This window comes from Camelus dromedarius, chromosome 27, assembly GCF_036321535.1.
Source record: "Camelus dromedarius isolate mCamDro1 chromosome 27, mCamDro1.pat, whole genome shotgun sequence".
Lineage (NCBI taxonomy): Eukaryota > Metazoa > Chordata > Mammalia > Artiodactyla > Camelidae > Camelus > Camelus dromedarius.
Genome location: NC_087462.1, coordinates 25,467,658 through 25,491,410, shown reverse-complemented (window position 1 = coordinate 25,491,410; position 23,753 = coordinate 25,467,658). Strand labels below are relative to the sequence as shown.

General features: G+C 36.5%; 1 protein-coding gene across 3 annotated transcripts in view; it reads right to left on the bottom strand.

Moving 5' to 3' along the window:
* CNOT6 (CCR4-NOT transcription complex subunit 6) overlaps positions 1 to 23,753 on the bottom strand; it is a 58,302-nt gene that overhangs the window by 28,347 nt on the left and 6,202 nt on the right. For 2 of the 3 annotated variants that reach the window (XM_031438001.2, XM_031438002.2), the window contains exon 2: positions 6,927 to 7,040. In XM_031438001.2, the coding sequence (XP_031293861.1) occupies positions 6,927 to 7,038 (112 nt within the window). In that variant the 5' untranslated portion in view covers positions 7,039 to 7,040. Of the gene's footprint in view, positions 1 to 6,926; positions 8,761 to 23,753 lie in introns of those variants that run through there. The other variant, XM_064480184.1, reaches the window with a different exon arrangement.

Here is a 23,753-nt window from a genome sequence, read left to right as displayed (position 1 = left end):
TAAGTAGGATAGGTAGAAAAGAGATGAAAGGGGGAAAGGTCCAGAAAAAATGAAAGAAGGGAGCAAAATGAGAAAGTTTCAGAAAATGAGTTTCCACAGTTGTAAACACTGCAAAAACAAAACAAAACACAGAAGAGGGATTCTAAAGTTAGAAAAACTATCCTGAATCACACCTTCTAAAAGTTCAGAAAAACTAAATTTAAATAAAAAGAAACAACAGAAAAGTTGTAAGGTCAAATCCTGTAAAATTTATATATCTTTAAAAGATATTATAAGAAAAAAGAGTGTAAAGACCAGAATAACTCTCTATACACAACAAAAGCATACCACAAACACACCCAAGAAACTGTCACCTACAATTTCAAAATGAGCTGAACAATATTAAGAAAATTATAAAGCAATAAAAAAACATAAATAAGATTTTGAAAAATTCAGCAAAGGAAAACTAAACTACAAAGAACATAATAATGAATAACCACAACAGAGAATGTTTTTAGAAAAGTAGGAGAAAAAATTTTTTAAATCATAAACAAATGAAAAAATTAAAAAGCATTAAAAATCACTTTCTTATATACCAGAGATGAACAAATGGAATTTGACATTAAAAACACAATACCACTAGCACCCCGCAAAATGAAATAGTTAAAATCTAACAAAATATGCAATGGTCCATATGAGGAAAACTGTAAAACTCTGATGAAAGGTATCAAAGAACTAAATAAAAGGAAAGATACTGCATGTTCCTGGACGGAAGACTCAACATTGTCAGGATGTCAGTTCTTCCCAGCGTGATCTACAGATTCAATGCCATCTCAACTGCCCAGAAAGTTACTTTGTGGATACTGACAAACTAATTCTAAAGTTTATATAGAGAGACAAAAGATACAGAATAGCCAACACAAAACTGAAGGAGAACAAAGTCTGAAGGACAGATGCTACCTGACTTCAAGACTTACTATAAATAGTGGGGAGGGTACAGCTCAAGTGGTAAAGCGCACACTTAGCATGTACAGGGTTCTGAGTTCAAGCCCCAGTACCACCTCTACAAATAAATAAATAAATAAACAAACAAACCTAGGACCAACCCTCCCCCAAAAGAGTATGTAATAAAAGACTTACTATAAAGCTACAGGAATCAAGACTGTGGTATTGGCAAAACAAACAAACAAACAAACAAACAAACAAAAAACCATAAAAAGATCAATTAAACAGAACAGAGAGCCCAGAAATAGACCCATACAAATACAGCCAGCTAATCTTTGACAAAGGAGCAAAGGCAATACCACAGAGAAAAGTCATTTCAACAAATGGTGTAGAACAACTAGACATCTGCAAAGAAAAAAAAAAAAACCCTAACTCTACACTCTTCATAAAAATTAACTCAAAATGCCTCACAGGACTAAATGTAAAACACAAAACCATAAAACTCCTAGAAGATTAACACCGAAGAAAATCTACATGATTTGGGTTTGCAACAACTTTAGATACAACATCAAAAGCACAATCTGTGAAAGAAGTAATTAATAAGCTGGACTTCACTAAAATTCATACTTCTGCTCTGTGATACTGCTAAGAGAGTAAGAAGACAAGCCACAGGCTGGGAGAAAACATTTGCAAAGACATCTAATACACACAAAGAACTCTTAAAACTCAATGAGAAAACAAAGCACCCAATTAAAAAAGGGCAAAAAACCTGAACACACACCTCACCAAAGATATGTAGATAGTAACTAAGCATATGAAAAGATGCTCTTTAATTATATGTCATCAGGGAAGTAAAAATTAAAATAACAATGAGATACCACTACACATATCTAACAGAATGGGCAACATCAAGTGCTGGGGAGGATGCGGAGCAACAGGAATTTTCATCATTGTTAGTGGAAATGCAAAATGATACAGCCATTTTGGAAGACAATTTGGAGGCTTCTTACAAAATTAAATGTGAATGCTTACCATTTGATCCAGCAAACGTGCTCCTTAGCATTTACCCAGGAGTTGAAAACTTATGTCCACACAAAAACCTGCACATGGACATTTATAGCTGCTTCATTCATAATTGCCAAAACTTGGAGGAAATCAGGATGCCCTTCAGTACGTAAATGGATAAACTGTGATATATCCAGACAATGGAATGCTATTTAGCACTAAAAGGAAATAACTATCAAGCCATGAAAAGACATGGAGGAACTTAAATGCATATTACTAAGTCAAAGGACTTAATTTAAAAACTTTACATTCTGTTTGATTCTAAGGATGTGGCATTCTGGAAAAAGCAGAACTATAGAGACAGTAAAAAGATAACAGTAAAAAAGATCAGTGGTTGCTAGAGATTCAGGGAGAGGGAAAAATGAACAGGCAGAGCACAGAGGACTTTCAGAGCAGTGAAACTACTATGTATGATGTGATAATGGTGGATAAACGTCATTGTACATTTGTCTAAACCCAAGAAATGTACACCACCAAGACTAAACCCAAAGAACTATGCACTTTGGGTGATGATGATGTGTCAATGTAGGTTCATCGACTAACAAACGCACCACTCTAATGGGGGTGTTGCTAGTGGACGGCTCGTGCACTGTACTTTTATGTCAGATGTGCTATGAACCTAAAACTGCTCTAAAAATAGTTGATTAAAAAAAAATCAGTGGTTGCCACGGGCTGAAAGTGTGGGGAGGGTCTGCCTACAGTGGAGCAGTGGGATTTTGAGGAGGGTGATGAAATTCCTCCCATATTATAATTATAATGGTGGTTACACACAGTGGTCTGTATTTGTAAAAGAATGGAGCAAAGATCAGAGAGTGAATTTTACTGTACTTTATTTTTTAAAATGATTCTAGAGACAAATACGAAAATATTCAAATTCAGAAAATAAACCTCTCTTGGGGAAAAAAAAAAAAAGCAAAGGATCAGAACAAATACTGAAATTTTAATCCAAGGGAACTTTCCTGAAATTAAAAGGAAAAAAAAATTCAAGCTACACTTTGAAAGGGCACGCTACATCTGAGAATATCAAAGCCCAACAACCAATATCAAGATGTATTTAAGTACAATTACTGATTTTACAAGAAAAACATCCTTTGGGCATGTAGGCCAAAAAGAGGAAGTAACTTATCAGGGAAAGAAAATTACACTATCATCAAGCCTACAGCAAAACTGGAGCAACATATATGTAAGATGCTCAAGGAAAGAATTCCTTGATCCCGAGGATTTTACACTCACCCAAACTGACTCTCAAATATAAAGGGCAGAAACTGTTACCAACTTGCAAGAAACTCAGAGAACACTGTTCCAATGAGAACTTTCTAAGGAAACATCTAGAGAACAATCTAGAAAACCAAAATGATCACAGAGACAAATTAACTTGTAGGAGGCACTGGATACACAGTTACTTGCAAAACTAATTCTAAATGGGGTGGTTTATGAACGTTAGATGGGAAAGCTGACAGTATTTAATGGCTACATACTCTGACAATATAGAGAGTACACCTACTTAATGGGTAGGGGGGGATAATACGCAAAGTGTTACCTACTCTCAGTATTCACGTGGTGGCGGTATCTTTAGTAGTTATTCTGAGACTATTATGTATGTGATATGGGATAAAGCAAGTAAGTAATCATGGGACATTCAAATTCCATCATCCCACATCCCTGGGAACCAGGACTCTCAGTATTAAAAGAGATACAGATGTTATTATAAAAAAGGTTTGTTAAAACTCATTATTCTGAACATAAATCAAAAATAATGTATTTTCATATGATATTTTAACTTTATATATACAAATACATTCTACAGCTTTAAAGACATTTTATTATATAAATACTATATATCACACCTTTCATCATAAACGTATATGACCACATACATATACGTCATATTTCATGGCTCTGTCTGGTGAGAATACCTAGAAATAATGACTAACTCAGTTAACAATGAGCATCATGAGCAGTTACTATGGTCCTCAAATAGCATTTCTAAAACAATCACTTTTTCTTGGGAAAAAATGACACACTTCAGGTTTGAGACAGGAAATACAAGATGACCATACCAGACAGCAAGGACACTACCAACGACAACCAAGGTTATGTCACAGAACCCAGGAGTCATTTAAAGAAGCTCTCCCACTAAGCAACAACAGGACAATTTAAGCATCAAAATAAGAATAATAATGACAACCCACGGCATATGTTTGAAACCCAAATATACTAGTTAATAAGGGATATTTTAAAAACCTAATTGGTCACCCACAAAGTATAACAGTTTATCCTCAAAACTAGTAAATAAAAGGAAAGAAAATAAGCATTCTTTTCTGCCCTTCCTATACAAACTGTACCTTGAGCAATCAATCAGTAAATGAGGGAAAATACCTCTCTACAGACACAGCTCAAAGAATTAACTGCTTTAGGCAATTAAAGTCAGTAGGAAAGAAGGTCTTCAGATCTTGTGTATCCCGAAGAAAAAGCACAACACCACGGACACAACAGGACTTCAGTCCTGCCAAGGGTCTTAAATCAGTCTGCTCAAGCCTCTGCATCCTGCCTCCCATTTGGATGAGAAACATGCTGAGCCACATGCAGCAAAACGCAGACTGCAGGTAAACAACAGGTCAAACTGCTCAGGTTCAACAGAGAAACTGTAAAGAGGAGGATGGAGGGGAAACCTGTAAATTAAGACATTTAAATAAAAAGGGTAGAGGGACTAAACTATAATGCTTAGGTATACATAATTTGGTGTTTAAACTATAAGGGGACAGAAGAAATGATTACTATAAAAGTCTGGGTACTTTCAGGGAGCAGCTAAGCGGTTGTGATTGGCTCTGGTACAGAAGCAGTTCTAGGGTAAGTGAAAAACTTTTAATTCTTGACCTGGGTAGTAGTTACAACGCCCTGGCCTTACATAGTAATTCCCTAATCTATTTGTGTGGTTTTCTTTATCTGTATTTCATTTTGCAGTTAAAAAAAATGTTTTCTTTAAAAAGCAAATGATTAATAGTCATTTGGCTTATCTGGTTACCTTCAAACGGCACAAGGAACTCACCACCCCCACCCTGGAACCAGAGAAGTATATGAAATAACTGCAGGTCCAGGAGTCAAGGACCCCAGATCCCTAGAACTTTGTATCAAGGATCTTAAGGAACTGATGCTGAAGCATATACATGAAATAACTACCTTAGCATGAAATGAATTCAGCCTTGAAAAATTCTACACAAAGGAGTTTACATATTAAGGACTAAGACAATAAAGTGACCTTCCTGAGAGTGGTTTTGTTGATTACAAAGTCTTGTTCCACAGACCCATTCAACCAATAGTTTATCTTCCACAATACCTGGTACAAGTAAGACTATTTGTTAAGAACGTTACTTTAGAGGAATCTCCCCTCTTCCTTCCTATCTTGTGTACAGATTTCTCACCAAAGTTCAGAGTATGGAGAGAACAGTGACTCAAAATTGCCGAGGAGTTCCCAACAAGATGTAGAAGCAGGAGAGAGCAAATGACCTAAATGATTACTTTCCAGATTACCCATATGCAAAAAAGGGGAAACTTCCTAGAAGCAATTTTTGTTAACTCAAAAATTGCAATACAGACTGAAAAAAGAGCAAAATAAAGTTAAATACCAATCCTGAAGAAATTAAAAAGGGGAAGCTGGAGTGGTGACTGCCTGTGCTTCGAAGACTCCCCTGACATAGAAAATCACACTTGACAGGAGGCAAGAGAGAGAAATTTCACTCTCCACCACACCTACTTTATGAAACTGAATTCAGCTAAATTAAAGCCAGTACTTCAAAAATCCTAAGAGGGAAAGCAGGAGAGACCCATGTGGGTACTGATCTCTGCTACCGCTGCAGAGAAGGGTGTTCAGGTTTACTCGATAGGTTAACAAGGAATTTCGAGCTGACAAGGTAGAAATACAATTATCATTACTTCCTTTTTGCTTCCTGTATCGCACTTTTCTACCTGGTTTTGGCAGTTATACTTTGTCTATTGCTGGTATATTCCCTTCACCTCAGTCCCTAACGCACAATAAGCTTTAGAATGAAAGGGACTGTGCTTTTTTCATCTATAGATCTTCCATATGCCTCGTACAGTGCCTGGCACAATGTTGTACACATAGCATACGCTCAGGGTTTGCTACATTAAAACACAAAAATTCAAGGGCAATCAGGTGAAAGAAGAGACAACTTGCTCTGTACTACTTGAGAAGGCAAAAATCAAGACAAACTGGAAGGAAAGTATGGGGAGGCATATTGGCCCAACATGAACACAAAACTTCTTCAGTACTGGTTGCCTTGAGAAGAACGTCCCTTCACCACTCTTGAAGTATTAAAAAGGAGGCTGCGTGCCCATCGGCAGGGATGCTAAGAATATCCTCTGTGGATCTGGAAGCTCATGTATTTCTTTGAATGCGTCTAGACTGCATTAATGGTAGAAGACAATTTTGAGATCTGATTCAAACTCTATTAACATTTTGTGTTTCTGAATAAGGCTGTCCTCAGACTCAGACTGAAAAGCAAATGAAGAAAATGAAGAGAAACAAATCTACCCCAGAACCTCCACTGGAACAGACATCTCCCACCCCACTGGAAACCCGCAATCTGACAGTGCAGAAGCTCTGTCCTACTCTATCAGAGAATTAAGAATCAGAACAAACCTTTGTACACTAGGCATTTCACATGCGTTATCTTTATTTCACCCTTGATATTATTATCCCCATTGTATGAAAGGACACTGATACTGAGGGAATAAGCAATGAATGGGTTTTGAACTTTGATTCAAACCATGTTCTTTCCACTGAATCTTCCAGCTTCTAAGATAAATTAGCACTGGTAAAATACAACAGTGCTTCTCTTGTGTTATCAGCACTAGAATATTTACTTTTCTACCATATCTTAACTTCCATACCATAAACTTACTCTTGCATGTCTTACCACTTATTTCAAGCTCCACCCAACGTGCTTTCTTTCCGTTTGCTGCTTCCTCAGAGGACATAATTGTGTACATCCTCCGAGGGTCAGGGGGCTCGTATTTTTCTTTGGGCATGCCTGTTGAATTAAGAAAAGAAATCAATCAGTATTTGGAGGAATCAAGTAACAACACATTTTTTTAAAAGTAGATACACATATTATGATCTCTAAATACAATTTTCCACTAAAAGGACTAGGAGTTCGTTGCAGAAATGGAGGATTTCAGTTCTGGGATCAGAAAAATACCATTAAGTCTGACACTAAAGAAGATGCTGTGGCTGTGAAGAACACAGGAGCCAGCTTGAAGAGGTCCCACTGGCTGCAGATAAGGCAATCTGAACATCAAAAGAATGACTATGAGTCATTATAAACTGCATGAATCCAAACTGTTAATTTAAAAAAAAAAAACTCATCACCTGAAAATTGGACAATAAAGGGAAAGAATCAAGCATTAATCCTACATTTCTGGCAGACACTAGACGAGGAAGCGTTCTTAACAGAGTTCCAGCTAATAAATGCAGAAAGAGTTACATAATCAGAAAAAAAATCCTTTTACAATCGCATATGAAAAAAATAGATGATCATCAATGGTTAATTAAAGCATTATGTGAAAAAAATCCACAGGAAAAATTTTAAATAATCAGGCTAAAAGACTTCAATCCAAGGATTAATGTCATTATTGGGACAACTAGACTTACATCCCAACATTACAAATGCCCTTGCCCCTTCATTCAAAAAATTAAAAATAAAAAATCAAACTTGAATCAAATCAAGCCTCTCTAGATCTGGTACCAATTTACACTAAATAAGGGAGACAGAGGAACATGTTAAAAATAACACAGGACACAACAATGTGAATATACTTAACACTACTGACCTGTACACTTAAAAATGATTATTATGACAGCAAATTTTATGTATAATTTACCATGATTTAAAAAAATTTTTTAGTTTTAAAATAGTGCCACAAGAATTCAGCCAGCCAGATGTAAAATATGACAAAATACATGACAAAAGTACCAATTATTTTTAACAAATGAATGACATGAAAAATGGGGAGTAAGAGGAAAGTGATATTAAGTGATTTATGAGGCACAGGGATCAAATGCAATGTACAGACCTTGTTTGGGTCTGATTTGAACAAATTAAGTATAAAAAACATTTCTGAGAATCAGACAAATTTGAGTAACTAAATCTAAGTTAGGACTATTATTCATTTGCTTGTGGTTATTTTTTATTTCTTATGTTATAGATACATTCTGAAAACTTTAGGTGAAATGCAGTCTCACTCCCCTGCGTATCCCCCCATACTCCTTGTTCTGGTCTCACTTCATTTTATTCATTTGGATGAGCCATAATCTACTTTAACCAACTCTACCTACTCTGGATACCTATACAGCTAAACAAAGCTGGAGAAAAACCTACCACCATGTGAATCTGAAGTGATCCAGTCAGCAACCACTTACCTCAAATGGAGTTACTTCTAAACGGGTGCAAAGTTTTAGTTTTACAAGAAAAGAGTTCTGGAGATGGATGGTGGCAATGGCTGCACAGCATTATGAATGTATTTAACACCACTGAATGCTACACTTGAAAATGGTTACGACAGTAAATAGTACATTATGTATATTTTCCCACAAAAAAAAAACTGGGAAAAAGTTAGAGCTGTTTTCATTATGCTATGCTGCTTCTCTAATGATGAGGACAGTTACTTTTTAAACATAGAAATGGGCTTTGACTATATAGTCAAAACACAGGAGGTAATAAGCAATTTTAAAATGCTTTTTGAAAAAAGAATATAAGTGATGAGACTGAACAAGGAACAGCACATTTATTTTTTGATTTTGTTAAATATTATTAATAAAACAAACTATTCTCTTACACAATAATTTCTCCAGCATAGAAATAGAATGACTTAAGTTTTTGGACTGATAAAAAGAAATACCTAACAGATAAGAACTGTAACAGTTCTGGTGAAACAAGTGCCCTTTCTGAATCATATGAATATACCAGTAATAATATCAAACATCTAAAATGCTGTGTAAGGCTACCAGAGCTTAATGATAACATCCCTTAACATCACCCAAATGCCATTATTCTGGCTAGATTTTACTCACAAAACCACCATCTAATCTTCACTGACTTTTCCAAATCAAATTTAATAATGGTAAACTGCTCTGTCTAACAGAGGTTAGCATTTTGGCCCTATTAATCATTAATCATTTGACTTCTCAGTGAAATTTCAGAAATCTGATTTACCATTTTCATGTGAGCTTAGTTAGTGAGAACCGATGTCCAGAGTTTCATCACATTTCAGAAAACAGGTAAAAAGTATTACTGAACTGAAACCTGAAATCCAGGCCTTGGAACTGGGGTTATTCCATCAGTCATGATTTCTGCCTACGCAGCCAACCACTCCCTTCTGTGGTTTTCATAATGTGTGATGGGTTGTCTTAATTGTAAAATTTAAGGAATGAGGGATTGCCAAGGTGGTGGAATAGAAGGATGTGGTGCTCACCCTCTCCCACAAACATCTACATGAGGAACAGTTATCACAGAATACCTACTGAACTTTGGCAAAATATCTCTTACATCCGAAATACAGGGAGAATCCACAGAAAACTGAGTAGAAGAAACAAAGAGGAAAAAGAAGTTGGGGCGGGACCGGTCTCCACGGGGAGGGAAGGCAAAGGAGGAAAAGTGCCCTCACCCAAGGAAGCCCCCTCACCAGCAGGGAGGTCAGTGGGCACAGAAAGGGAGCTCCAAAGGCTTGGAGGAGCTGCTTGGCAGACAGAACTGAGAGAAACTGGCACAGAGGGCCCATAGGATGCCTAGTCCGAGACGCGAGCCGACACGGGCTGGAGCTCGGGCTTCTGCAGAAGAGCCCAGGGAGAGGACTCAGGATGACTGCACAGAGGAAGCCTCAGGGGGCTGGAGTGTGGTGCAGGCTGAGGCTGTGAGTGTGTCCATAACAGCCCAGGTCCCCCTACAGAAAGCACCAATGCTGGTCTGTATGGAGGGAGGAGCGCAATGCAGCCCGGATTAGCAGCCATCTCCACTAGCCCAGACAGCACTGCTCAGCACCATCACTGGCGCCATGCTCTCACGAACAGAGGGGCAGGGATTCAGACACAATCATCTTCTCAGCCCACTCAGGAGCACAATTGCTGGTGCATGGCTCCCAGGCAGGGCTGAAACCTGAATCCATTCCCAGGGTTTGCAGGTGGGAATGCGATTTGAATCGAGCCCAGGTAGTGGTGGCAGATTTGCTGTGCTGGTGTCTTTGTGGACACCCTCCCCTAGGCAACCAGAATTCTGGCCCACGGTGGGGGCGAGTCTGGCATTAACAGCAGGCCTGTGTATGCTGACGTGGGTCTGGAGTCTGCGCTGACCCTGTGGCTCAGAGTAGATCCAGGTGCATGACTGCAAGGGCACTATGGTGGGTCCTAGTGCCTGATGTTAGCAGATTTGCCCTAATGGCTCTGTGGGCACAGAGCCTGGGGGACAGTAGGGCAGGCTGCTGACATTCCCACAGCTGAGGTAGGGACAAGGGCAGCAACAACACAGTGTACCCCGTAAGCCCGCACGACGAAGGCACTTTCCAGTGGACATTTCCGGTGGAGGAATACTCAGCAGTTTTTCTTCCAATGGAATCGCTCCAGTCCTGCCTACTACACACTGCTGCCCAGAAACAGGTCTTGAAGCCTCTATCCCAACAACAGGAAAGCAGGACGCAGACCCAGGCCCTGTCAAGACTGTGACAACCACAGAGGAAAGAAGAGGCCCTGCTCAACAACTAGTTCAGGCCCTGGTCACCACACCACCACCAACACCCCCAATCAAGAGGATAACAGGCAGCACACACAGAGGAAAGACGTGGCAACCATCCATACTGAAACAGCCCTGGGGACAAAAAATTAGACGCACAGTCCACACAGGGACACTCCCACATTTAACAAAAAGGGGGGGGCCCTTCAAGACCACAGCAGATAACGGTTACTCCTAAATTCACGCCATCAGAGAAATATAAGTAAAATGAAGAAGCTAAGAAAAACTCCCAATTAAAAGAACAAGAGAAGCCCCCAAAAAATCAAACAACAAAAATAGACCTTGACAGTCTACTGGATCATGAGATGAAAAAAGAGATGATAAAAGCACTGAAGAAAATAAGATAGGCTATCAACAGAAATGTAGAATACTGTAAAAAGGAAATTAAACTACAAAGAGGAGCCAATTAAAATCAGAAAACTCAACTGCCAAGATAAAAGTCGAGCTAAAGGCAGCCAATAGCAGCAGAAAAATAAAGTGATTTAGAAGACAGGATAATGGAAATCACAAAACCAAAACAGCAGACAGAAAACCAAATGAAAACAAATGAAAGTAATAAGAGACAATATAAAGTGTATCAATCTATCCATAGTAAGAGGCCCAAAAAGAGAAGAAAGAAAAAAAGGGATTGACAGAGTATTTGAAGAAATTATGACCAAAACCTTCCCAAACCTAAAGAAGGAATCAGATACTCAAGTACAGGAAGTGCAGATGGTCCCAAACAAGATGAACCCAAACAGACCTACACCAAGACATATTATAATTAAGATAGCTAAAGTTAAAGACAAAGAAAAGATTCTAAAGAAGGACGAGAAAAACAAAGACTTAGTTGGGGAACTCCCATAAGGCTTTCATCTGACTTCTCTACACAGACATTGCTGGCCAGGAGTGGCAAGATATATTCAAAGTCCTGAATGAGAAAAACTTGCAGCCTAGGATACTCTACCCAGCAAGACCATCCTTAGGAATTGAAGGAAACATAAACAGTTTCTCAGACAAGCAAAAAGCCAAAAGAAATCAACAAACTGAAAGGCAATACTAAATATCCTAAAAGAAATATTGAAACGTCTTCTATAAATAAAAAAGCATGAATCTATAGAAAAGAGAAAACCACAATTGGAAATGCAATAACTGCAATGAAGAGCAAGAGAATAAAACATGAAGATGCAAAGGAGGACATCAAAGTCAAAATGTAGAAGTGAGAAGCAAGAAAATGTAGAACTTTTTTTTCATTCTTTGAGGATGTGTTTGAGCCTATATGACTACTAGTCTAAAGCAAATCAATGTAGTAATTGGTTAACATGCTGAAAAACAGGGTAACCACATCAAAAGAATACAATAGTCACAAAATCAAAAAGAAATAGACCTAATACAAAAGAAGATTATCAAACCACAAAAACCAAAAAAAAAAAAAGAAGAAATAAAAAATCAATTGAAAAATAAAGTTTAAAATGGCAATAACTACACAGCTGTCAATAATAACAATAAATGTCAATGGATCAAATGCTCCAATCAAAAGACACAGAGTGGCTGATTGGATAATAAAACAAGAGCATACAATATGCTGCCTACGATAGACCCACTTTAGGGTGAAGGACACACACAGAATGAAAGTAAGAGGGTGGAAAAAGATATTCCATGCAAATGGAAATGACAAGAAAGCGGGGTAGCAAAACTTTTATCACACAATATACACATTAAAATAGGCCATAAAGAAAGATAAAGAAGGACACTACATAATGATAAAAGCAGCAATACAAGAAGAGAGTATTACTCCCGTTAACAAATATGCACCCAACATAGGAGCACCTAAAGATATAAACAAATACTAACAGACATAAAGGAGAAATTATTGGGAATGCAATAATATTAGGAGACTTTAACACCCCACTAACATCACTGAACATATCTTCCAGACAAAAATCAATAAGGCAGTGGAGATACTAAATGACACAATAGAAAAGCTATATTTAATTGATATCTTCAGGACATAACATCCCCACAAAACAGAATATACATTCTTTTCAGGTGCACATGAAACAATAGGATAGACCACATACTCGGACACAAAAGAAGCCTCAACAAATTTAAGAGTATAGAAAGTATTCCAAGCATCTTTCCTGACCACAATATCATGAAACTAAAAATTAACCACAGAAAGAAAAACAAGGAAAAAATGACTGCATGGAGACTAAACAAAACTCTACTAAAAAACCAATGGGTCAATGATGAAATCAAAAAAGAAATTAAAAATACCTTAAGACAAATGACAATGAAAACACAACCATACAATATGGGATGCAGCAAAAGCAATCCTAAGAGGGAAGTTCATATCAATACAGGCCTTCCTCAAAAAAACTAGAACAATCTCAATTAAACAACCTAACCTACCAGCTGAAAGAATCAGAAAAAGAAAAACAAACAAAATCCAATGTCAGCAGAAGGAAAAAAATGATAAAGATCAGGGAGGAAATAAAGATTTTTTAAAAATGGAAAAAATCAATCAAATCAAGAGCTGGTTTTTTGAAAGAGTAAACAAAATTGGGAAACCTCTGGCCAGGCCAAGAAGAGAGGACACAAATAAAATAAGAAATGAAAATGAGAAATTACAACCAACACCACAGAAATACAAGAAACTATAAGAGAATACTATTAATAACTGTATGGCAACAAAGTGGAAAACAGAAAAAATGGACAAGTTTCTAGAAACATAGCCCACCAAAATTAAATCAAGAAGAAAGTGGTAATATGAGCAGATGGATCCCTGGAAGTGAAATAGAATCAGTAATTAAAAAACAAAACAAAACAAAACAAACCTCCCTAGAAACAAAAGTCCAGGACCAGATGGCTTCACTGTGGAATTCTACCAGAAATACATAGAAGAACTTATGGCAATCCTTCTCAAACACTTCCAAAAGAGTGAAGAGGAGGCAACACTCCCAAACTTATTCTATGAAGCCATCATCACCCTGATACAAAAACTAGACAAAACACTACCAAAAAAAAAAAATTACAGGCCAATACTGCTGATGAACAGAGATGCAAAAATACTTAACAAAATATTAGTAGACAGAATCCAACAATACATAAAAAAGATCATACATCATGATCAAGTTGGATTCATTCCAGGGACACAGGGAGGGTACAACATAACCAAATCAATCAGTGTGATACACATCAACAAAAGAAAGGACAAAAATCACATCATCTCAATAGATGCAGAAAAAACAATTGATAAAATTCAATACACATTTATGATTAAAAACTCTTACCAAAGTGAGTATAGAGAGAACATATCTTAACATCTATTAAAAAGCTGTTTATGACAAACCCACAGCCAACATAATACTCAATAGGTGAAAAATTAAAAGCCTTCCCACTAAAATCTGGAACAAGACAAGGATGCCCACTCTCACCACCTCTACTACACATAGTATTGGAAATCCTAGACCCAGCAAACACACAAGAAAAACAAATAAAAGAAATCCAAATTGGAAGAGAAGAGGTAAAACTGTCAGTACATGCAAATGACATGATACTACTATTAATAGAAAACCTCAAAGGCTCCACACAAAAACTACCAGAGCTGATAAAATACAGAAAGGTAGCAAAATACAAGATTAACATACAGAAATCAGTTGCCTTTCTCTACACTAACAATAAAATAGCAGAAAAGGAAATTAAAAAACAATGCCTTTCAAACTACATTAAAAAAATAACCTAGAAATAAGCCTGACGAAGGTGAAAAATTACAAAACACCAATTAAGGAAATTAAAGATTTAAAGAAATGGAAAAATATCCTCTGCTCTTGGAAGAAGTAATATTGTTAAAATGACCATACTACCCAAAGCAATCTTCAGATTTAATGCAACCCCTATCAAATTTCACAGGACATTTTTCACAGAACTAGAAGAAATAATCCTAAAATTTATACAGAATCACAAAAGACTCAGAATTGCCATAGCATTACTGAAGAAAAAGAATGAAAATGGAGGAATAACCCTCTCAGACTTCAGACAATACTACAGAGCTACAGTAATCAAAACAGCAGGGTACTGGCACAAAAACAGACATGGATCAATGGACTAGAATAGAGAGTCCAGAAGTAAACTCACACACTTAAGGTCAATTAATCATCAATGAAGGAGACAAAAATATACAATGGAGAAAAAACAGTCTCTTCAGCAAGTGGTGCTGGGAAAACTGGACAGCTGCATCAATGAAGTTAGAACACTCCCTCACACCATACACAAAATAAACTTAAAATGAATTAAAGACTTAAACATAAAACAAGACACAATAAACCTCCTAGAAAAAAACATAGGCAAAACATTCTCTGACACAAATCTTAGCAATGTTCTCCTTGGGAAGTCTACCCAGGCAACAGAAATAAAAGCAAAAATAAACAAATGGGACCTAATTAAACTTACAAGCTTTTGCACAGCAAAGGAAACCATAACTAAACGGAACAACCACCTACAGAATGGGAGAAAAAAACTGCAAATGATGCGACTGATAAAGGTTTAATTTCCAGAATATATAAACAGTTCATACAACTTAATAACAAAAAAAACAAAGAACCCAATCCAAAAATGGGAAGAAGATCTAAACAAGCAATTCTTCAATGAAAAGATACAAACGGCCAACAGGCACATGGAAAAATGCTCAATAGCACTAATTGTCAGAGAAATGCCAATCAAAACTATAATGAGATTATCACCTCACACCAGTCAGAATGGCCATCATTAAAAAGTCCACCAACAATAAACGGTGGAGAAGGTGTGGAGACAAGGGAACCCTCTACACTAATGGTCGGAATGTAGTTTGGTGCAGCCATTATGGAAAACAGTGGAGATTCCTTAAAAAATTAAAAATATTTACCATCTGATCCAGCAATCCCACTCCTGGGCATATATCTATAAGGAATCCTAATTCAAAAAGAAACATACACCCCAATGTTCACAGCAGCACTATTTACAAAAGCCAAGACATGGAAACAAGCTGAATGTCCACTGACAGATGACTGGATAAAGGAGCTGTGGTATACTTATACAGTGGACTACTACTCAGCCATAAAAAATTGCTGCAACATGGACGGATCCGTTATGTCATTCTAAGTGAAGTAAGCCAGAAAGTGAAAGAAAAATACCATATGATATCACTTATATGTGGAATCCAATAAATAAAAAGACTCAAATGAACTTATCTATAAAACAGAAAGAGTCACACACATGGAAAACAAAGTTATAGTTACCAGGGGAGAAGGGGATGGGAAGGATAAATTGAGAGTTCAAGATCTGCAGATACTAATTACTACATATAAAATAAATGAACAACAAGTTTATACTGCATAGCACAGGGAATTACATTCAGTATCTTGTAGTAACCTATAATGAAAAAGAATATGAAAACAAGTATTTGTTTATGTATGACTGAAACTTTATGTTGTACACAGAAATTGACATAACATTGTACACTGACTATACTTCAATTAAAATTAATTAATTAAAAATAGAAATAAAATTTAAGAGACAGTTCATTACTCTAAACTTGAAAGCAGCAAGATATTCTCAATTTTCCAAATCCCTGATAATTAGAATTAGGATCTATGGAGAAAAAGATGTAACAGAATAAAAGAAATGGTAGCAAACTGGACAATCAAGCCCTTCTGAGGAACACATCTGCCCACTGTGCAACCCTGTCCATTTTTCTTGGAGTCTAACAGAACATAGTATTAGAAACCAGGTAGAGAACATAAGAAAACATACAATTTAGGATTTTCCCCAATGCTTTAAAATCAACAGGCATATTTTGCTCTCTGAAGTATGTCACTGCAGATTATTTTCTAAAAAGCATAAAACGTCTCCAAAATAGACCTGAAAACTTTCAAGAAGAATTATAAAAGACTTTCAAAAAAATAGCTAGGCCAGAGTCAGCAGGAATATAGCACCTGACTAGTAAATCTCCAACTCCCCCAACTCTCCCTACTGATCCTGGCATCATAAAATCTTTCCCTGTTCTAGGTCTCAGAGAAACAATTTTTCATTATCTTAGAATAATTATTTACTTTAAAGACATACAGGACATTATTTACCAGCACAGAATAATATGCTTTCATTATTAAATATTTTATGAAATGGCTTAAAAATACATGGTGGGGGGGATTATAAGAACAAGTGGGCTAGTATTTGAGGCAGCTATTGAACTAAGAAAATTGGCAACTAAAGAGAAAGATTTAAATGTTTATCATTTCAGTGGGTACTTATTTCAGAGTAATTAAACAGCACAAGTTGAAAAAAAGTCATACTTTATGAAAGAATGACAGCTAATGAATGCAGAACAAAGGAATTAATAAAAACAAAAACATTCAGTAATTCCTAGTAACATTTTTTAAGGCAAAGATTTATAAACTGGGTTAAAATCATTAGATGAATCCCTGGCACTGGTATAACACTAAGGTATTACCACCACTCAGATTGTTTTTTGATTGTAAGGTTGAAAATGTTCAAAAAAGGAATAAACCATTACCCTCCTCATCAATCTTCCCAACACTTAATAGGGATAGAACCAGATACTGGGTCTCTTGATATGGCAGACCATGAAGCACAAACCTACAATATTTACCTTGATTAGGATCTAGAGAAACCGTGCCAGTACCATACTGTTTTGATTACTGTAGTTTTGTAGTATAGTCTGAAGTCAGGGAGCATGATTCCCCAGCTCTCTCCTTTTTCAAGATTGTTTTGGCCACTCAGGGTCATCTGTGTTTCCATACTAATTTTAACATTTTTTTGTTTGTTTCACCTCTGTGAAAAATGTCATTGGTAATTTGATAGGGATTGCATTGAATCTGTATACTGTCTTGGATGATACGGTCATTTTAACAATATTGATTCTTCCAATCCAAGAACATGGTATATCTTTCCATTTGTTTATGTCATCTTCCCCCTCTCCCTTTTTTTCTTGATAGATTAATCTGACTAAAGATTTATCAATTTTGTTTACCTTTTCAAAGAAACACTGAAAGACCATTTCATTGGTCTTTTTATTGTTTTTTTAGTCTCTATTTCATTTATTTCTGCTCTAATATTTGTGATTTTTATTCTTCTACTAACTTTGGGTTTTGCTTGCTCTTCTTTCTGTAGCTGCTTTAGGTGTAAGGTTAGGCTGTTTACTTGAGATTTTTCTTGTTTCCTGAGATAGGCTTGTATCACTATAAACTTCCCTCTGAGAACTGCTTTTGCTGGACCCCAGAGTTTATGGATCACGTTTTTGTTTTCATTTGTCTCAAAAAGTATTTTTTTATTTCCTCTTTGATTTCTTTACTGATCCATTGGTTGTTTAGTAGCATACTGTTTAGCCTCAACGTGTTTTCAGTTCTTGGAGGGGTTTTTTTCTCACAGCTGATTTCTAACCTCATAGTGTTGTGGTTAGAAAAGATGTTTGGCATGATTTCAATTTTCTTAAATTTACTAAGGATTGCTTTGTGGGCCAACACGTGGTCAATTCTGGAGAACGTTTCACGTGCGCTTGAAAAGAATGTGTATTCTGTTGCTTTTGGATGAAACGATCTATAGATATCCATTAATTCCACCTGGTCTAATGTGTCATTTTAGGCCTATAATTCCTTATTGATTTTCTGTCTGGATGATCTGTGCGTTAATGTAAGCAGGATGTGAAGGTCCCCCACTATTATTGTGTTATTGTTGATTTCTCCTTTTATGTCTGTTAACAATTGCCATATATACTGAGGTGCTCCTATGTTGGGTGCATATATATTTACAATTGTTGTATCTTCTTTGATTGATCCCTTGAGCATTAATGTAGTGTCCTTTGTCTCTTCTAACAGTCTTTATTTTAAAATCAATTTTGTCTGATATAAATATTGCTACTCCAGCTCTCTTTTGGCTTCCATTTGCATGGAATATCTTTTTTCCATCCCCTGACTTTCAACCTGCATGTGTCTCTGGCTCTGAAGTGGGTCTCTTATAGACAGCATATATGCGCGTGTGTTTTTGTATCCATTCAGCCAGTCTATATCTTTTGGCTGGAGCATTTAATCCCATTTACATTTAAGGTAATTATTGATTCATATGTTCCTACCGCCATTTTGTTAATTGTTTTCTTGAGTTTGTAGGTCTTTTTTCTTTCTCTTTCATCTTTTGTTCTCTCCTCCATTCTTTGACCTTCACTTCTTTCACAAACACAAAGGAGAAAAAAGGAGAGGGGCAGAGGAAAAGAAGGGAGGAGAGTAGGAAGAAATAAACTCATGTGCAGAAAAACTCTTCTACTTGACTGATCAGGCTCCTCTCAGCGCGGCAAGTTACGGCATATTTGAAAAGGTAGTGACATTAACCTTGGTGCCAATTTACTTCTTCCAATCTAAACTTTCACTTGGTCTTACTCAATTTTTTCACTAAATCCAACTGATTTTTACCTTTTCAGGATTTCTAAACCTGTCATCTCCATTTTCACCGCTACTCAAGTTAATTTAGACCCTCATTTTCTCAGCTACAATTTTTAAATAACCTTTTCTGTATTTTCCCGATAGATACTTGCTCATGTCACTCTCTTGCTTAAAAACCTCAGAGGGTCCTTTCTGCCTGCCTAGCTAAAGTTCAAACTTCAAAGTCCTTTACAATCTGGACTTAGCTAATTATTTTCTCACTGGTCTTCAGCCACTTACACACATACCACTCTATAAAGTCCTAAGTTAATTAAAGCAAATCTATTTGTAAAACATAGTCTTTCAAGTCATGCTAAACCTTTCACCAAAGAGAACCTTCACCTTGAAGGTTCTTATTCACCCTTCAAGGCAACTCAGGTTAGACGTTAGAACCTCTATAAGCCCTTCCCAACCAACAAAGGCAAAAGTTCACTATTCCATCTCTGCACACCATACATTTACTACAGCATCTATCATCCCAGTTTTTATTTCTCAGTGTCTCGTGTAGACCTAGCACAATATACTGATGAACTAGTCTAAACATTCTTTCTTCATGACTCAGAATCAGGTTTTTATTGGAGAAAAACCCAAAAGCAATTCAATACATCTGAACCACGCTTCCTTAAGGGAGCTTTCTTTACAGAATCGTTCATTCAACAAATATTTAATAAGCATCTTCCATGTGACCAAGACTCTGACAGGTACTGGGAATAAAGAATGAACAGGAAGTACATATATGATGTTGGATCTTAATCAACTGGGGATGTCAACAAAAATCTCACAACCATGTAATCACCCTACAACCCTTTCTAATTTTTACAAACATCACTCTGATTTAGGACCTCTTCCCTATCCCTCACAAACACAGGAGTTTATCATTCCCTGCTCTGAGCTACTCTGAACCTTGAAGATAACTTCTAATGATATATCCTTTAACTCCACCTTAATTTTTCTTAACATGTCTCATTCACCTATTCTAATATAGACTCTTTGCACTTATATTTTAAATATTTTTATATTTTCAGAGCCCAGAAAATAATAAGTGCTTGGTGAATTTAAGAATTCAAGGGGAAAAGCTGTGATGGAAAAAAAAAAAGCACAAACATTTTGTAAGAGACAAGTGTGCTAACAGAAGCAGTGCCCATCTTACTAGGAGTACGAAATACTAATATCTTGGCTTCTAATCTTGAAGGCAAAATCTAGAGAAACCAGACAGAAAGGACCTTAGTGGCCAAAGACTGATAATATTAGTTCTAGGATAGCAGGGGTTAAGAAGCAAAGGGACAAACTCAAAGGTAAAACTGAACATCATCTTACTGACATGCTATGGCAAAATAAGAGCAAAACTCAAACAGCTGGGGGAAATGGCAAAACTGTGTTGAGTGCCCATCTGCCACATTCTGTACTAGGCATATATCCGCAAACATGTTTTCAGCACTCACCACCTGGCAGGCCTACTGGGCCCTTCATATGCATTATCTCATTTAACCCTCAGGACTCCTATAGTAAATCTATTATTCTCCTTACATAAAGAAAAGAAGGTCCAGAGAATGAGTCATTTGCTTGAGGTCACAGAGATACTGGTGGCACAACTGTGATTTTTAACCCAAGTCTGATCCAAAAGTCTGTGCTTTCAACCACTATGCAATAATTTACCTGTATTATCTCAATTTAATTCTCATAGCAATCCATGAAGGAGACACTATCCTCATTTTATTTCAGATAAGGAAACTAAGACCCAGAGTTTAAATAACTTGCCTAAGGTCACACATACTTGCTAAGTAGCAGAGCTGGGATTTGAACCTGGGACAATCTAGCTGTAAAGCTGTACTCTTTTTTATTATGCCAATACCTCACACAACTCTAGAATTCTATCACTGATGAAACCAAGATCTCATGTTTATTCTCCAAATACTATATTGCTAAGACCATGAACCCCTGGGTTTCCTTCTCAGATGCATCATCTTTCCAAACCACTCTGTATTCTCTATTCCCAAACTCTGGCTAATACTTAAGAAAGCAGGTATCAAATGCCGTTATCTCAAGACCGCTGCACTCAAAAATTAACAAGTACCTCAAAGAGTTTTCATTTGTGTGGGTCAAATCTATTAATATTAACCATACTAGAAATTACGACTAAGAAATTTTAAAATATTTATTAACTCATTAAACATAAATCTAGCAGATGTTAACCAACATTTTTATGAAAATAACTATTTTCAAAGACAAACTAAAATTTCCTAAGAAGAGTGACACTGTCTTACATTTTTGCAAATCTTTAATGCCTGACATACTAGAAGACAGCTGGATTTGCCCATCTGCTCTGAATTCAATTGATCAGATATCATACATCGTTTTGTTAATCTCTGGAAAACTCCACCGTATACTTCTAAGAGAATGAGAATGAAAAACGCAAAGAACATCTTAGTAATATTTCTAATAACTTGAAGTTTCTGTAGCCACCTCCTCCTGCCCTTCAAAATCTCATTTCCTTACATCTTTTTCTCAAGTAGAATAAAAATAAATGTAAGTCCAAATTGGTTTAACTAAAATTTCCAATCGTAAGACTTCTGCAAAAAAAAAAAAAAAAAAAAAAAAGAGATTTTTTAATTATGATAAAATACTCCTCCCAAACACAGAGCTAAACAGCAGACGCGGTATTCAATACTAAGCTCTAAAAGGAGAAGACAGGCATACCCATCTCCATCTGAGGTGCCCAGCCCACAACCAACAGCCTGTAACAGTTTACTAGACTGCTGTTGAATTGCAATTCTAAAACCACGTGCGTGTGTGCAATAACATATGAGTGAATATGCCATACAGTCAGAGAGAAGCACAGTGTGCACTGCAACACCACAGGAAACTTCTAATTTTGAAAGCCAAAAATGGTCAAATATTAGCAATTTCATTTAACCCAATAAATTGACTGAAAATGTAAAGGTACCAGTATACTCACCCACAAATTTCAACTTAAAATACAAATACCTGTTGGCTTAGAAATTTTAATTTCTATACTTTAAGTCAAATATAAAGCCTAGAGAAAAAGAACGTATTAAGACAAACAAGATTTATGATCTAATCAGCAGAGGCTGAGTGCCCACTACTACACAGGGCATTAAATCAAAATCATGATTTGTTGGTGAAACGGCACCAAGATCAAAAAGGTAAGAACAGGGAGGCCATCAATAACATGTGTTCTCTCAGCATGAGACAAGCAACCACCACCTAGCTTACACCACCAGCAATGTGGCTTCCAACAGAAAGCTTTTCATTTCTTCTTATCTTTTGCCAGGTGTTTCCATAATCTATTTGCTTCTCCTTCTCTTACAATCTTAATGTTCTACCCACCTCTATCTAATTGCAATTTTGGCCCTCTGAGGCATTCAACATTTATTCTGGCTGCTAATTCATGCATACAATCATTTGGGGAGGTTCTAATAACTAGCAATCAGTTTCGACCCACTAGTCCTTTTTTCCCCCTAAAACTGAGAAAGAAAATTATTCATGAATGCTTGACCTTATCAAGAAGACTTTAAAAACTCCAGAATATTGTTCTAAAGCCACTGAGTGATGTTTCAGAAGACTGGAAAGAAATCTACAGGAACTGTGGTCCAACGGAGTTCTGCTATACACTGCTTTTTGATGGCATATGTATAAGTGACTGCCTTTTCCTAAAATAGTGAAATGCTTTAAAACTGGATTTTTGACCAGCATGAATTCTTATGAGGACTCTTGTGAGATTTTTATTCATAACCCCCAAAAAAGAGAATCACAAATATTAAGAAAGATTCTGTCAGCTCTATTATGTCAACGTGATCAGCCACTAACATAAGTGGTTATAAATTTGGGTCAGCAATTGAGTCTCCCTATATTAACAAATCTACGTCAAAGGTTCATCCATTCCAAGCCACAGCATCCCGGGTGTGTGTCAGGTGGGAAGAAGGGGAGTAGAGGACAGTGTCATTAAGAACACAAAGTGGAGTCAAACAGACCTATATCAAGTTCCACTTCTGGTTGTTAACATTCATCTGTAAGGCTAAAGTTTCCTCATTTGTAAAATGATAGCTACCTTGTAATTTTGGTGTGAGGATTAAATGAGATAACACATATAAAGTACAATACCTATCATATATTAGCATTCAACAAAGTTATTTTTTTTGTTACTACAAATCCTTAAGTCTGAGTTTCTGTAGTTTCCCTAAAATTAGAAGCCAAATGACAATTCTTCAGATATCCCAAGTAAATTATAGTTTTCATCTTCAGCAATTTTAGATGAAAATATACAAAGGAAGCTATTGGTCTAAAACATGATAGCTTCATCAGATATTGCTTTAATGATGCTGCAGTGTTTACATATGACTATATATAATCTTACAGAAGGAAAAATTCCACCCCTCCAAACGCTAAGTGGCAAATAATATTTTTACTTAATTTTAATAAATTTTCATTTCTATTTGGTCTTTAATTAGCAGGGACTCCTAATATCTTTTTTTGTCTACTCCCCCGACCTCAAAAT